We start from the raw sequence: 12,869 nt of genomic DNA, 5'->3' as shown, positions 1-12,869 counted from the left end.
GGAGAGGGTAGAGCATCACTGCCTCACAGGAGAGATCTTCTTGTAGTTTAGATGTCAAATAATACATTGGAACCTGAAGGCATTGATGGTTATTGAAAGGCAATGACTGTAACAACAAAGTCCTCTTGCCATGATAGTAGAAACCTTTCTCAGTTCACACAGGCAATCCACCAATAGGACCTGAATACAAAATGGAGAAGGTTTATAGGGTATTTTCCATGAAGTCAGTTAGCCCTATCTCATGTGATATCCCTCATGCAGAAGGCAGCAGCCAGAAGGCCTAAAAGTCTGATGTTCCAAAAGAGGTATTACCTGTTACCTGTTCACATATCCTTTTGTATGATCCTTTAGACCCTCCTAAGTTAAGGGGTGGTAGGGTAGGCTGGAGGGGCACCTGGTAATAACGTAATAGGAAACAATCAGCAGAGTTTAGAGTGAGAAAATCCTGGCTGACAAATATCCTTGACTTCTTTAACAATCTTGACAAATTAGGTATGAGCGATAAACCTCCACATAAAAGACTTTTAATTAAGTTAAAAACAATAAAAAGTCAAGGTAGCATATAGGACTGCATAAGAAACTGGTTATAAAGTAAGAAACAAAGTATCCAGGGTCAGAGTGGGAGAAGTGATGATTGGAGCTTGACAAAGAATTGTTTCTGGACTCAAAGGGACAGGAGGAGGCCATTCAGCCTCTTGAACCTGTTCAACCGTTCAATTAGATTACAACTGCTGTATATCTCAGCTACATTTATTTGTTTGATGGGAATGTTGGTGTCGCTGGCCAGGTCAGCATTTATTGCCCATCCCTAATTGCCCATGAGAAGGTGGTGGTGAGCTGCCTTCTTGAATAGCTGCAGTCCATGTGGTGTAGGTACACCAACAGTACTGTTAGGAAGGGAGTTCCAGGATTTTGACCCAGTGACAGTGAAGGAACACTGATATAGTTCCAAGTCAGGATGGAGGGGAACTTGCACGTGGTGGTGGTGCATCTGCTACCCTTGTCCTTCTAGGTGGTAGAGGTTGCAGGTTTGGAAGGTGCTATTGAAGGAGCCTTGGTGAGTTGCTGCAGTGCATCTTGTATACAGTACACACTGCTGCCACTGTGCGTTGGTGGTGGAGGGAGTGATGGTGGTGGATGAGATGCCAATCAAGCGGGCTGCATTGTCCTGGATGGTGTCGAGCTTCTTGAGTGTTGTTGGAGCTGCACCCATCCAGATAAGTGTAGAGTATTCCATCAGACTCCTGACTTGTGCTTTGTAGGTGGTGGACAAGCAATGGGGAGACAGGAGGTGAGTTACTCGCCACAGAGTTCCCAGCCTCTGACCTGCCCTTGTAGCCACAGCATTTATGTGGCTGGTCCAGTTTAGTTTCTGGTCAATGGTGACCCCCAAAATGTTGATAGTGGGGGATTCAGCGATGGTATGCCATTGGACATCAAGGGGAGATGGTTAGATTCTCTCTTATTTGAGAGTCATTGTCTGGCACTTGTGTGGCGTGAATGTTACTTGCCACTTATCAGCCCAAGCCTGGACGTTGTCCAGGTCATGCTTCATATGGACATGGGCTGCTTCAGTATCTGAGGAGTCGCAAATGGTGCTGAACATTGTGCAGTCATCAGCAAATATCCCCACTTCTGACCTCATGATGGAGGGAAGGTCATTGATGAAGCAGCTGAAAATGGTTGGGCCTAAGACACTACCCTGAGGAACTCCTACAGTGATGTCCTGGGACTGAGATGATTGACCTCCAACAACCACAACCATCTTCCTTTGTGCTAGGTATGACTCCAACCAGCAGAAAGTTTTCCCCCTAATTCCCATTGCCTCCAGTTTTGCTAGGGCTGCTTGATGCCATACTCGGTCAAATGCTGCCTTGATGTCAAGGGCACTCACTGTCACTTCACCTCTGGAGTTCGGCCCTTTGTCCATGTTTGGACCAAGCCTGTAATGAGGTCAGGAGCTGAGTGGTCCTGGTGGAACCCAAACTGAGCGTCAGTGAGCAGGTTATTGCTAAGCATGTGCTGCTTGATTGCACTGTCGACGACCCTTCCATCATGAGGGAGCATGTGCCAGCCGGGTCCCCTGACAATCAGAGGACTACTGGGGACCAGGCCCCTGCTCAGCCCCACACTGATGATGATCCTCTGCTTGATGGTACGAGAAGTCTGCTGGATGTGCAGCAAACCCATGTGGAAAAGATGTCAGAGTTGCCTGAGGTCATGCATGGCTTTGTGCATGCCAGGGAGGAGACCAAGCAAGCCATGGCGACTGCCATGTCCCAGGCATATCAGCATATGGCTTCCTCAGTGGAGAGTTTGGTCAGCTCTGTGGCGAGTCTGGTTGAGCACTCGAGCCATATGCGTTCTGACCTGCACTCCATCGCTTTAGCCATGGGCTCTATGCAGCAGTGTGTAAGCGAGAGTGGGATGAGGAACCTAGACCTCCCTCTGGGTGCCCCTTACTCTCAGGGAGACAGGCAGGTGCCATCGTGCACTCAGATGGAGGAAGAGTGCGTGCCAGCTGTCCTGGGGCCTCATCCTCCCCCCAACATTGACCCGCTTAAGGGGGATATTCAAGCACCAGTGCTGGAGACCCCCAGTAGGATGGAGCCATCAAGGCCCAGTTCCTCCAGAGGATGCCCACCATGGTTATCAATGAAAATGTCCATTTTCATTGGACATGTTCAATGTGTTTTTATCCTTGACATTTGAGCCTTCAGTCTTCAATGATCGCTGCTTGTCACTTGAAGAATTTGCACACTATTCCTTAGCAACATGCCTTCCAATGTAAGTTTTGTGTCCCTCGCTTACATTCCTTGCATAGGAGCTATTGCAGCTCCATCGTAACCCAGATCCGTTTAGATGTGCCAGTCAAATTTAAGCGCTGTAACGGTGTAGCATCCTCTGTTAGAGGGGTAATACCTGGATGCAGGACACTATTTCCATTCAGATGCAGGTAGTCTTCAATGAAGCATGTAGCAAACAGGACGTTAAGTACACCTCCACAGCAGGTTCCATTGTTGCTGTTCAATGAGGCCTGCTTTTAGAATACAGCAATGACTCAGGTCACAGGGGAATGTGAACATTTGTCGAGGTCGCCTTTTTTTTTCTCTCCTTCAAACTTTAATTTAGCAAATGCCTCAATCTTAGCTGAAACTTGCGAAGATAAGGTTCTCTCTGATGTCCTTTGCACATTCTCATTCACATTACTGTCCTCCTCCTCAGCCTCTTCATTAGAACATAGAACAGTACAGCACAGTACAGGCTGTTCGGCCCACGATGTTGTGCCGACCCTTTAACCTACTCTAAGATCAAACTACCTACATACCCTTCATTCTACTATCATCCATGTACCTATCCAAGAGTCGCTTAAATGTCCCTAATGTATCTGCTTCTACTACCACCGCTGGCAGTGCATTCCACACACCCACCACTCTCTGTGTAAAGAACCTACCTCTGACATCTCCCCTAATCCTTCCTCCAATCACCTTAAAATTATGCCCCCTGGTGATAGCCCTTTCTGCCCTGGGAAAAAGTCTCTGGCTATCCACTCTAACTATGCCTCTCATCATCTCGTACACCTCTATCAAGTCACCTCTCATCCTTCTTCGCTCCAATGAGAAAAGCCCTAGCTCCTTCAACCTTTCTTCATAAGACATGCCCTCCAGTCCAGGCAGCATCCTGGTAAATCTCCTCTGCACCCTCTCTAAAGCTTCCACATCCTTCCTATAATGAGGCGACCAGAACTGAACACAATATTCCAAGTGTGGTCTAACCAGGGCTTTATAGAGCTGCAGCATAACCTCGCGGCTCTTAAACTCAATCCCCCTGTTAATGAAAGCCAACACCCCATACGCCTTCTTAACAACCCGATCAACTTGGGTGGCAACTTTGAGGGATCTATGGACGTGGACCCCAAGATCCCTCTGTTCTTCCACACTGCCAAGAATCCTGTCTTTAAGCCTGTATTCTGCATTCAAATTCGACCTTCCAAAATGAATCACTTCACACTTTTCCAGGTTGAACTCCATCTGCCACTTCTCAGTCCAGCTCTGCATCCTGTCAATGTCCCGCTGCAACCTACAACAGCCCTCCACACTATCCACAACTCCAGCAACCTTTGTGTCATCGGCAAACTTACTAACCCAGCCTTCCACTTCCTCATCCAAGTCATTATAAAAATCACAAAGAGCAGAGGTCCCAGAACAGATCCCTGCAGAACACCACTGGTCACAGAGCTCCAGGCTGAATACCTTCCATCTACTACCACCCTCTGTCTTCTCTGGGCCAGCCAATTCTGTATCCAGACAGCCAATTTCCCTGTATCCCATGCCTCCTTACTTTCTGAATGAGCCTACCATGGGGAACCTTATCAAACTCCTTGCTAAAATCCATATACACCACATCCACTGCTCTTCCTTCATCAATGTGTTTTGTCACATCCTCAAAGAATTCAATAAGGCTTGTGAGGCACGACCTGCCCCTCACAAAGCCATGCTGACTATCTCTAATCAAACTATGCTTTTCCAAATAATCATAAATCCTGTCTCTCAGAATCCTCTCCAATAATTTGCCCACCACTGACGCAAGACTGACTGGTCTGTAATTCCCAGGGTTATCCCTATTCCCTTTCTTGAACAAGGGAATAACATTTGCCACCCTCCAATCATCTGGTACTACTCCAGTGGACAGTGAGGACACAAAGATCATCGCCAAAGGCGCGGCAATCTCTTCCCTCGCCTCCCGTAATAACCTTGGGTATATCCCGTCTGGCCCCGGGGACTTATCTATCCTCATGTCTTTCAAAATTTCCAGCACATCCTCATTCTTAACATCAACCTGTTCAAGCATATCAGCCTGTTCCACGCTGTCCTCACAAACGACCAGGTCCCTCTCACTAGTGAATACTGAAGCAAAGTATTCATTTAGGACCTCCCCTACCTCCTCCGACTCCAGGCACAAGTTCCCTCCACTATCCCTGATCGGCCCTACCCTCACTCTGGCCATCCTCTTGTTCCTCACATAAGTGTAGAACGCCTTGGGATTTTCCTTAATCCGACCCGCCAAGACTTTTTCATGTCCCCTTCTAGCTCTCCTAAGTCCATTCTTCAGTTCCTTCCTGGCTACCTTGTAACCCTCTAGAGCCCTGTCTGATCCTTACTTCCTCAACCTTAAGTAAGCTTCCTTCTTCCTCTTGACTAGCTGTTCTACATCTCTTGTCATCCAAGGTTCCTTCACCCTACCATCCCTTCCCTGCCTCATCAGGACAAACCTATCCAGCAGTCGCAGCAAGTGCTCCTTAAACAAACTCCACATTTCTGTCGTGCATTTCCCTGAGAACATCTGTTCCCAATTTAAGCTCCCCAGTTCCTGCCTAATAGCATTGTAATTCCCCCTCCCCCAATTAAATATTTTCCCATCCCGTCTGCTCCTATCCCTCTCCATGACTATAGTAAAGGTCAGGGAGTTGTGATCACTATCACCGAAATGCTCTCCCACCGAGAGATATGCCACCTGGCGTGGTTCGTTGCCAAGCACCAAATCCAATATAGCCTCCCCTCTAGTCAGCCCGTCTACATATTGAGTCAGGAAACCTTCCTGGACACACCTGACAAAAACTGCTCCATCCAAACTATTTGCACTAAGGAGGTTCCAATCAATATTAGGGAAGTTGAAGTCACCCATGACAACAACCCTGTTACTTCTGCACCTTTCCAAAATCTGCCTCCCAATCTGTTCCTCCATGTCTCTGTTGCTATTGGGGGGTCTATAGAAAACTCCCAATAAAGTGACTGCTCCTTTCCTGTTTCTGACTTCCACCCATACTGACTCAGTAGACAAACCCTCCTCGACGACCTCCCTTTCTGCAGCTGTGATACTATCCCTGATTAGCAATGCCACTCCCCCACCTCTTTTACCTCCCTCCCTATTCCTTTTGAAACATCTAAACCCCGGAACATCCAACATCCATTCCTGCCCATGTGATATCCAAGTGTCCGTAATGGCCACAACATCGTAGCTCGAAGTACTGATCCATGCTCTAAGTTCATCACCCTTATTCCTGACACTTCTTGCGTTAAAATAGACACACTTCAACCCATCATACTGGCTGCAACTTTGCCCTGTCAACTGTCTAACCTTCCTCGCAGACTCTCTGCACTCTGCATCTGCCTGTTCAACAGCTACCCCATCCACTGATCCGTAGCTCTGGTTCCCATCCCCCTGCCAAACTAGTTTAAACCCTCCCGAAGAGCTCTAGCAAACCTCCCGCCCAGGATATTGGTGCCCCTCTAGTTCAGATGTAACCCGTCCTTCTTGTACAGGTCCCACCTTCCCCAGAAGGTATCCCAATGATCCACATATCTGAAGCCCTGCCTCCTACACCAGCTCTGTAGCCACGTGTTCAGCTGCACTCGCTCTCTGTTTCTAGCCTCACTAGCACGTGGCACCAGTATCAATCCTGAGATTACTACTCTGCTCGTCCTCCCTTTTAGCTTCCAACCTAACTCCCTATATTCGCTTTTCAGGTCCTCATCCCTTTTCCTAGCTATGTCATTGGTACCGATGTGTACCACAACTTCTGGCTGCTCCCCTCCCCCTTAAGAATCCTGTCGACTCGATCCGAGACATCCCTGACCCTGGCACCTGGGAGGCAACATACCATCCGGGAGTCTCGTTCACGACCACAGAATCTCCTGTCTGTTCCTCTAACCATTGAATTTCCTATCACTATCGCTCTCCTATTCTCCCTCCTTCCCTTCTGAGCCACAGAGCCAGGCTCAGTGCCAGAGACCTGGCCGCTGTGGCTTTCCCCTGGTAGGTACCCCCCCCCCCACCCCCAACCGTATCCAAAATGGAATACCTATTATTGAGGGGAACGGCCACAGGGGATCCCTGCACTGTGCGCCTAATCCCTTTCCTTCCCCTGACGGTCACCCAGCTACCTTTATCCTGTAACTTAGGTGTCACTACTTCCCTATAACTGCTCTCTATCACCCCCTCAGCCTCCTGAATGATCCGAAGTTCATCCAGCTTCAGCTCCAGTTCCCTAACGCGGTCTGTGAGGAGCTGGAGTTGGGTGCACTTCTCACAGGTGATGTCAGCAGGGACACAAGTGGTGACCCTTACCTCCCACATCCTGCAAGAGGAGCATGCAACTACCCTAGCTTCCATCCCCTCTGCTCTGAATTGGCAACAGAGAATTAAAAAAAAAGGAAAACCTTACCTTACCAAACCCTCCACACAAGAGTCCTTTTTTTTTGGTTCGAGGAGGAGGATGGGTGGGAAACACTACACGTGTAATGTTTCGGGTTTAGCCACTGCCCAAATATATAAGTTCACTTACCCAGCAGTCCCCGTGTCTGCGTCCACCGAATCACGAGGTAAGTACTTTATAGTGAAACTTACCTTCCCGTATCTGGCGCGTTTTTTGAAACCTCCGGTCCTGTTGCTCCTCGGGCTGCTCTTGCTCCTCTCTCTCTCTCACGGGTTTTGGCGCGTTTTTTTTGAAACCTCCGGTCCTGCTGCTCCTCGGGCTGTTCTGGCTCCTCTCACTCTCTCCCTCACGGGTTTCTTATCAACTCAAGAGGACTGCTGCTGCTCCCATTCCTCCGCATGCAAAATATGTCTGCTTTGTATTGCAAGGCTGTGAAATTCACAACAGACAATGATTATTTGTGAGACCCTCTGTGCTGCATGCGGAAGAGCCCCTCTGCAGACGTGCTTTTCAACCAGTCAGTGGTGTGTGTTCGATGATGGTTTTGGTGGATGCTTGAGCAGCATTGCATTGTTTTTCCGATGTGCTTTGGGGGTGCCACACTGGTGTCATTAATCATGTCCAAAGGGGATAACTCTTGTCACCCAGGATCCAGCTGTCAACTTGGGACGGTGCTTCAGAAATCCCTGGTAGCAGTGAGTATCGCAAAATGTATGAGTAATGACAACTCCTTTGGAAATGGGCACAGACCTGCATGTTTTTTTAGCTGTGGTCGCACAACAGTTGAACGTTCAAAGAGTGGAAGCCTTTGCGATTCACAAATGCGGCAGGCTGGCCCTAGGGAGCTCTGGTGGCCGTCCATCACCCCTTGCACTCTAGGGCAACGAGTGATGTCGCTGACCTTGATGTCTGGCTGTCCTAGTCTACGGGGAAATACATTAAATTACTGGCACGATGAATTAGGTCACTGGTCACCTCATTGTTGTCCCTATGAATCGCAGCTTGTGAGATGTCACATGTGTCATTGTTTGAGCCCTGGAAAACACTGCTAGCAAAGAAATTGAGTGCAGCATTAACCTTGAGGGCAACTGGCATGAGATTCCCACCAAAATGCACATGGTTGTAGGTCACGCTGAATGATTCCACAAATTTCAGTGACCATCTGGCGTGACATCCTCAGGTGTCTCAGGCACTGCCTGACATCTGAAGGAGGTTTGTCCTTGTCCTGGGGATGTACTCATGCGCCAACGCTTGTCTTCTATTATGCCTTCCCTGGATCCTCATTCTGAGCTGTCGCCTCCTCTTGTACTGTCTGTTGCTGGCATTGTGTCATCAGCCGGCGCACTGCAAGCTCCCTCCTCAGTCACATGCTCTGATCTTTTTCCCGTGGTAGGACAATAAGTGGTTGCATGAGATCCATGTCTTTGCAGCTTTGCACCTTTTAGGTACGTCCAGTGTTAAAATTTACCCGCACTTTGCCATGGAGTTGTACCATTGAAATAATGAGCAGATAGCTTGAAGGTGAGTCACAATACACACAGCCTGCAATCCAGACATACATCATTGGTCTCCTCCAAATCGACTTGAAGTCCTTGAATGGCCACGTGGTTCACAGAATCATTTGGCAAAATGGCGCATGATTCCAGGCGAGTTTTTCCACTTTCCAACCTCCTTCTGTCACCTTCCAGCCTGCACCCATCACCCTTGGCTTCCCTACACCTTCCCTCGGTGACCCTTGAACCTCCCCTCATTATCTTGGACCGCATAACCATTAATTTATACATGCCATCCCTCCCCCATTCCTATACATGTGAACATCGACATGCCTACTCTAACAGTTCAATATGGGGAAGTGTGAGATCCAATTAAGAAAATTAGAATACTTTTTAATGAGGAGAGACTAGAAGCTGCGGAGGAGCAAAGGGATTTGGGTGTCCATGAGACAGATCACTAAAAGTTAGTGTACAGGTACAAAAAATGAACAAAATGGTTAATGGATTCTTGTCCTTTATCTCAAGGGGATGGAATTCAAAAGCGAGGTCAGGTTTCATCTGGAGTATATGTTCAGTTCTAGGCATTGCACTTCAGGAACAATATTCTGGTCTTGGAGAGGGTGCAGCACAGATTCACCATAATGATATCAGGGCTTGAAGAATTAAGTTATGAGGACAGGTTGCATAAACTTGGTTTGTATTTCCTTGAGTTTAGAAGGATGAGGGATATTTTAAATGATAAAGTGATTTGATAGGGTAGATAGAGGGAAACTATTTCCTTTGATGGGGGCGTCCAGAACAAGAGGGCATAATCTTAAAAATAAAGTTAGGCCATTTACAGGTGATGACAGGAAGCAGTTTCCCACGAAGAATTAAAAAAATTACTGGGACACATCTGTGTCGTGCCCACCAAATTATGAGCCTGCTTCTCATGAGGCAGGTAACGGTGCACCCTCTGGAGCATGGGCTTCATATTCCCCAGAGGCAGAGTCTTGGGCCTCGCAGCATTCTCTTGCTCGAGTGTGGGCACCTGCAGTGGATAAACAAACAGAGCTACATTATTCATCATCACGGCATGAGGTTGACACTTACACTCACGTTCCTCCTACATTCACATATAGCTGCAACACTAAAGTTGACACTTCATCTTTACGCTTGGAGTCTCCTGCCTTGCCCTCTGTGATGGCTCTGCCTCCCTCCTCTCTCACTAACTCTGCTGCCTCCTCCTCTGCTGGGGTCAGCATTCTCAGGTCTGGTACTTTTCCAACTGTCTTGGCCCACTGCCATTGGTTGTGGGTGCATTTATTCTGCAGGAGACAGTGCAGATGTAATGACATGTTAAATGATGCCTCACACCCATTGTCTACAAGCATCGACATCACTCATTCTAGGGTGGCATTCGCACGAAACATCCAAGCGCATAAAAAAAAGCAGACAATCAGTTGGTATATGGCACCAAGGCTGATCATGCATTCGAATGCTTGCCTTGTCTTCCCACTGTCATAAGCACACAGAGCCAAGGAGAAAAACATTATAACAGCTTCGGCAACATCACTTACCCTTGCTGATCTGAATAAGTCATTGATGCATTTCTGACACTGTACCTGGGTCCTGCACATTACCCCACAGTTTGACACCTTGTCCGCCACCTCCATCCAGATCGCCTTGGTCAGGGGGAGGGTCATTTAAGACTATCTGCAGAAAAGAGGAGCTCCTTTCCCTAACGGCCTGGAGGAGAACCTGCAGGGAGGCATCACTGAACCGTGGGATGGGATGCTGCCTTTTGGCTGACATGATATGGGTGCTGGCAACAAAAGAAAAATATGAGAGGGAATTGATGCTGGGGTGGGAGAAATCATAAAAAACAGCCAAAAAACCCAGCAATTTTAATGAGTCTTCTCAGCAATCGCTTTAAAAACACGAAGGCTACTGATACTCCAGGCTTGCAATACTGAATAATTTATAGCCTTGGTATTCATGGTGCTTTGAAGAATGATGGCAGGTTCCACCAATGAAAATCCGTCACCGCTGCATGATCGCACGTGTCTCCCGCGTTCGCCTCCAGAACATTAATTTACATTTGTAATTGCGTGCAGTCCGAGAAAAAGAATGGAAGCAGAAGTGCCTCCAATTTCTGGTTCTGCTATTGGAAACGTCGCTGGACTCATAATATACTGCCCACTTAGTCTGTATAAGGCCCTTTGTAATTTCCTGCTCCCATTCACACAACTTACTGTGCTTCCTAACTTAGTGTCGTCTGCAAACTTGGATGCACAGCTCTCTATCCTTTTATCCAAGTCATTGATAAATATGTGAAAAGCTGAGGCCCAGTACAAAGCCCAGGGGAACATCACTTGTCATATCCCATCAATCAGAGCACATTCCTTTTATCCTCATTCTCTCTTTCCTGCCTCCACCCAGTTATCAATCAATGTCATAAGGTTATCTACAATTCCTTGCATTTTCATTTTTGATAATCTTTTGTAAGTAACCTTATTAAATAACTTCTGAAAGTCCATATAGTTAACATCCCTGCCAACATGTTTGTGACCTCCTCAAAAAATTCAACCAGATTAATCAGACATGACCTACCATTCACAAATCCATGCTGCGTCTCTCATATCAACTGATATTGTCCAAGTGTTCAGTCATCTGTGGAGAGAGAAATAAACTTAACGTTTCAGGTCGATGAATTTTCAGCAGTACTCATGAAACCAGTTGTTAACTGGTCAGGTTTTCTGACAAAGAGAAAGCAATAGAGATAGGGGAATCAACAGAAGATTATACAGTTAGTTGGGCACACAAATTAAAAAATGATAATTGAGGAAAATTCTCCTTGAAGTAGATACACTATTAAGTAGTATAGATATGATAAACACAGATTATTACTTCAAAGTATACAAGAAAGTAGGACCACGGTGGAATTGACTGTTAAGTAAATTTGAACAAACATGGAAAAAATCTTCTTTGCTCAATGATTGAGAAATGTATGTAATAATTTACAAAGAAAAGTGAAGGATTAATTTAAAATACATATAGATATCATGATTGGAGAACTAATGTACTCGAGGGATGGCTTTGCTTTGAAGGGCCGAATGACCTTTTCTCGTTCCTGTAGTCTTCTCATATGGACTGTGCACATTACTCTAACAAAGCTCATAAATGGGGCTTAGTTTGCCAAGTGAAGAAGATTGAAGCTGGGTCTTAGTGTGAGACCCTATCTGATGTGAATGTTTTATTTGTTCTGAAGGGGTTCTTTAGGAGAAGCCAACAGAGCAATGCCACGTATTCATGCCCTCGGCAAAAGAACTGCCTGATCGATCGAACAAGCCGGAATCGGTGCCAGCACTGCCGGTTACAGAAGTGTTTGACGGTGGGAATGTCGCGAGATGGTAAGCTGTCTACTGTCACTATGATTTATCCAGTGTGTGCTCTCCTTTACTGACTGTGCTTTCTGTACATGAGCTGTATTGGCTGTTTGAGCATAAGGGCCACATTTTCCGATGGGTGTTAAATGTCATGGTAATAATAAACCAGTGAGCAAGGCCAAGAGAACACAGTATCACATGTTTGTCCATAATTAGCATTATTTCACTTCTTGTTTTCATCCTGAAATGGGTTACACAAAACAAGTTAAGGCCTCATTAAAGGTCTATCCTGAGAACTGCTTGAGGGAGGAGAAGGAACAGCGCCAACGTGGAGTTATTTGCCCTGAGCCCATATTCAGTATGGGTGAGTTATATGAAAGGATGGTAAAATAGCTAGGACTACTGTTATAAATACTGCAATCTTAATGTAGCTCTGTGTAACAAGGCACAAGATGATTCAAATGTATTTTGCAAAAATATCATTATTATTTTTTTCTGGATTATTGATCACATTTTTTCTTCAGCAGTTAGGAATAAGTAAAGTTTGAGTTACATTTTAAAACAAAGTAATTTTGTACACCGTAAAAAGTTTAGCCTACAGTTACTGATACAAGGGATCCATTGTTTAATGGGCCAGGCAGTGATGACATATATTCAAGCATGAAAAGCTAGTTAGTGGAATGTTGTGGTTCACAATCAATTTCAAAATGATACAATGAAAGTCATACCAAGCTCATTAAACCAGGATGGTCCTTTGTAAATATCAGGATTTGCACCCACACCCAAAAGAGG

General features: G+C 46.4%; 1 protein-coding gene across 2 annotated transcripts in view; it reads left to right on the top strand.

Moving 5' to 3' along the window:
- LOC137350578 (nuclear receptor ROR-alpha A) overlaps nt 1-12,869 on the top strand; it is a 1,041,882-nt gene that overhangs the window by 957,652 nt on the left and 71,361 nt on the right. For both annotated transcript variants that reach the window (XM_068015239.1, XM_068015240.1), the window contains one exon: nt 11,960-12,101. In XM_068015239.1, coding sequence (XP_067871340.1) covers nt 11,960-12,101 — 142 coding nt within the window. The remainder of the gene's footprint in view (nt 1-11,959; nt 12,102-12,869) is intronic.

The sequence above is a fragment of the Heterodontus francisci genome, chromosome 35, assembly GCF_036365525.1.
Source record: "Heterodontus francisci isolate sHetFra1 chromosome 35, sHetFra1.hap1, whole genome shotgun sequence".
NCBI lineage: Eukaryota > Metazoa > Chordata > Chondrichthyes > Heterodontiformes > Heterodontidae > Heterodontus > Heterodontus francisci.
Note: the sequence above shows the minus strand (reverse complement) of the source record. Positions and strands in the feature narration are given on the sequence as shown.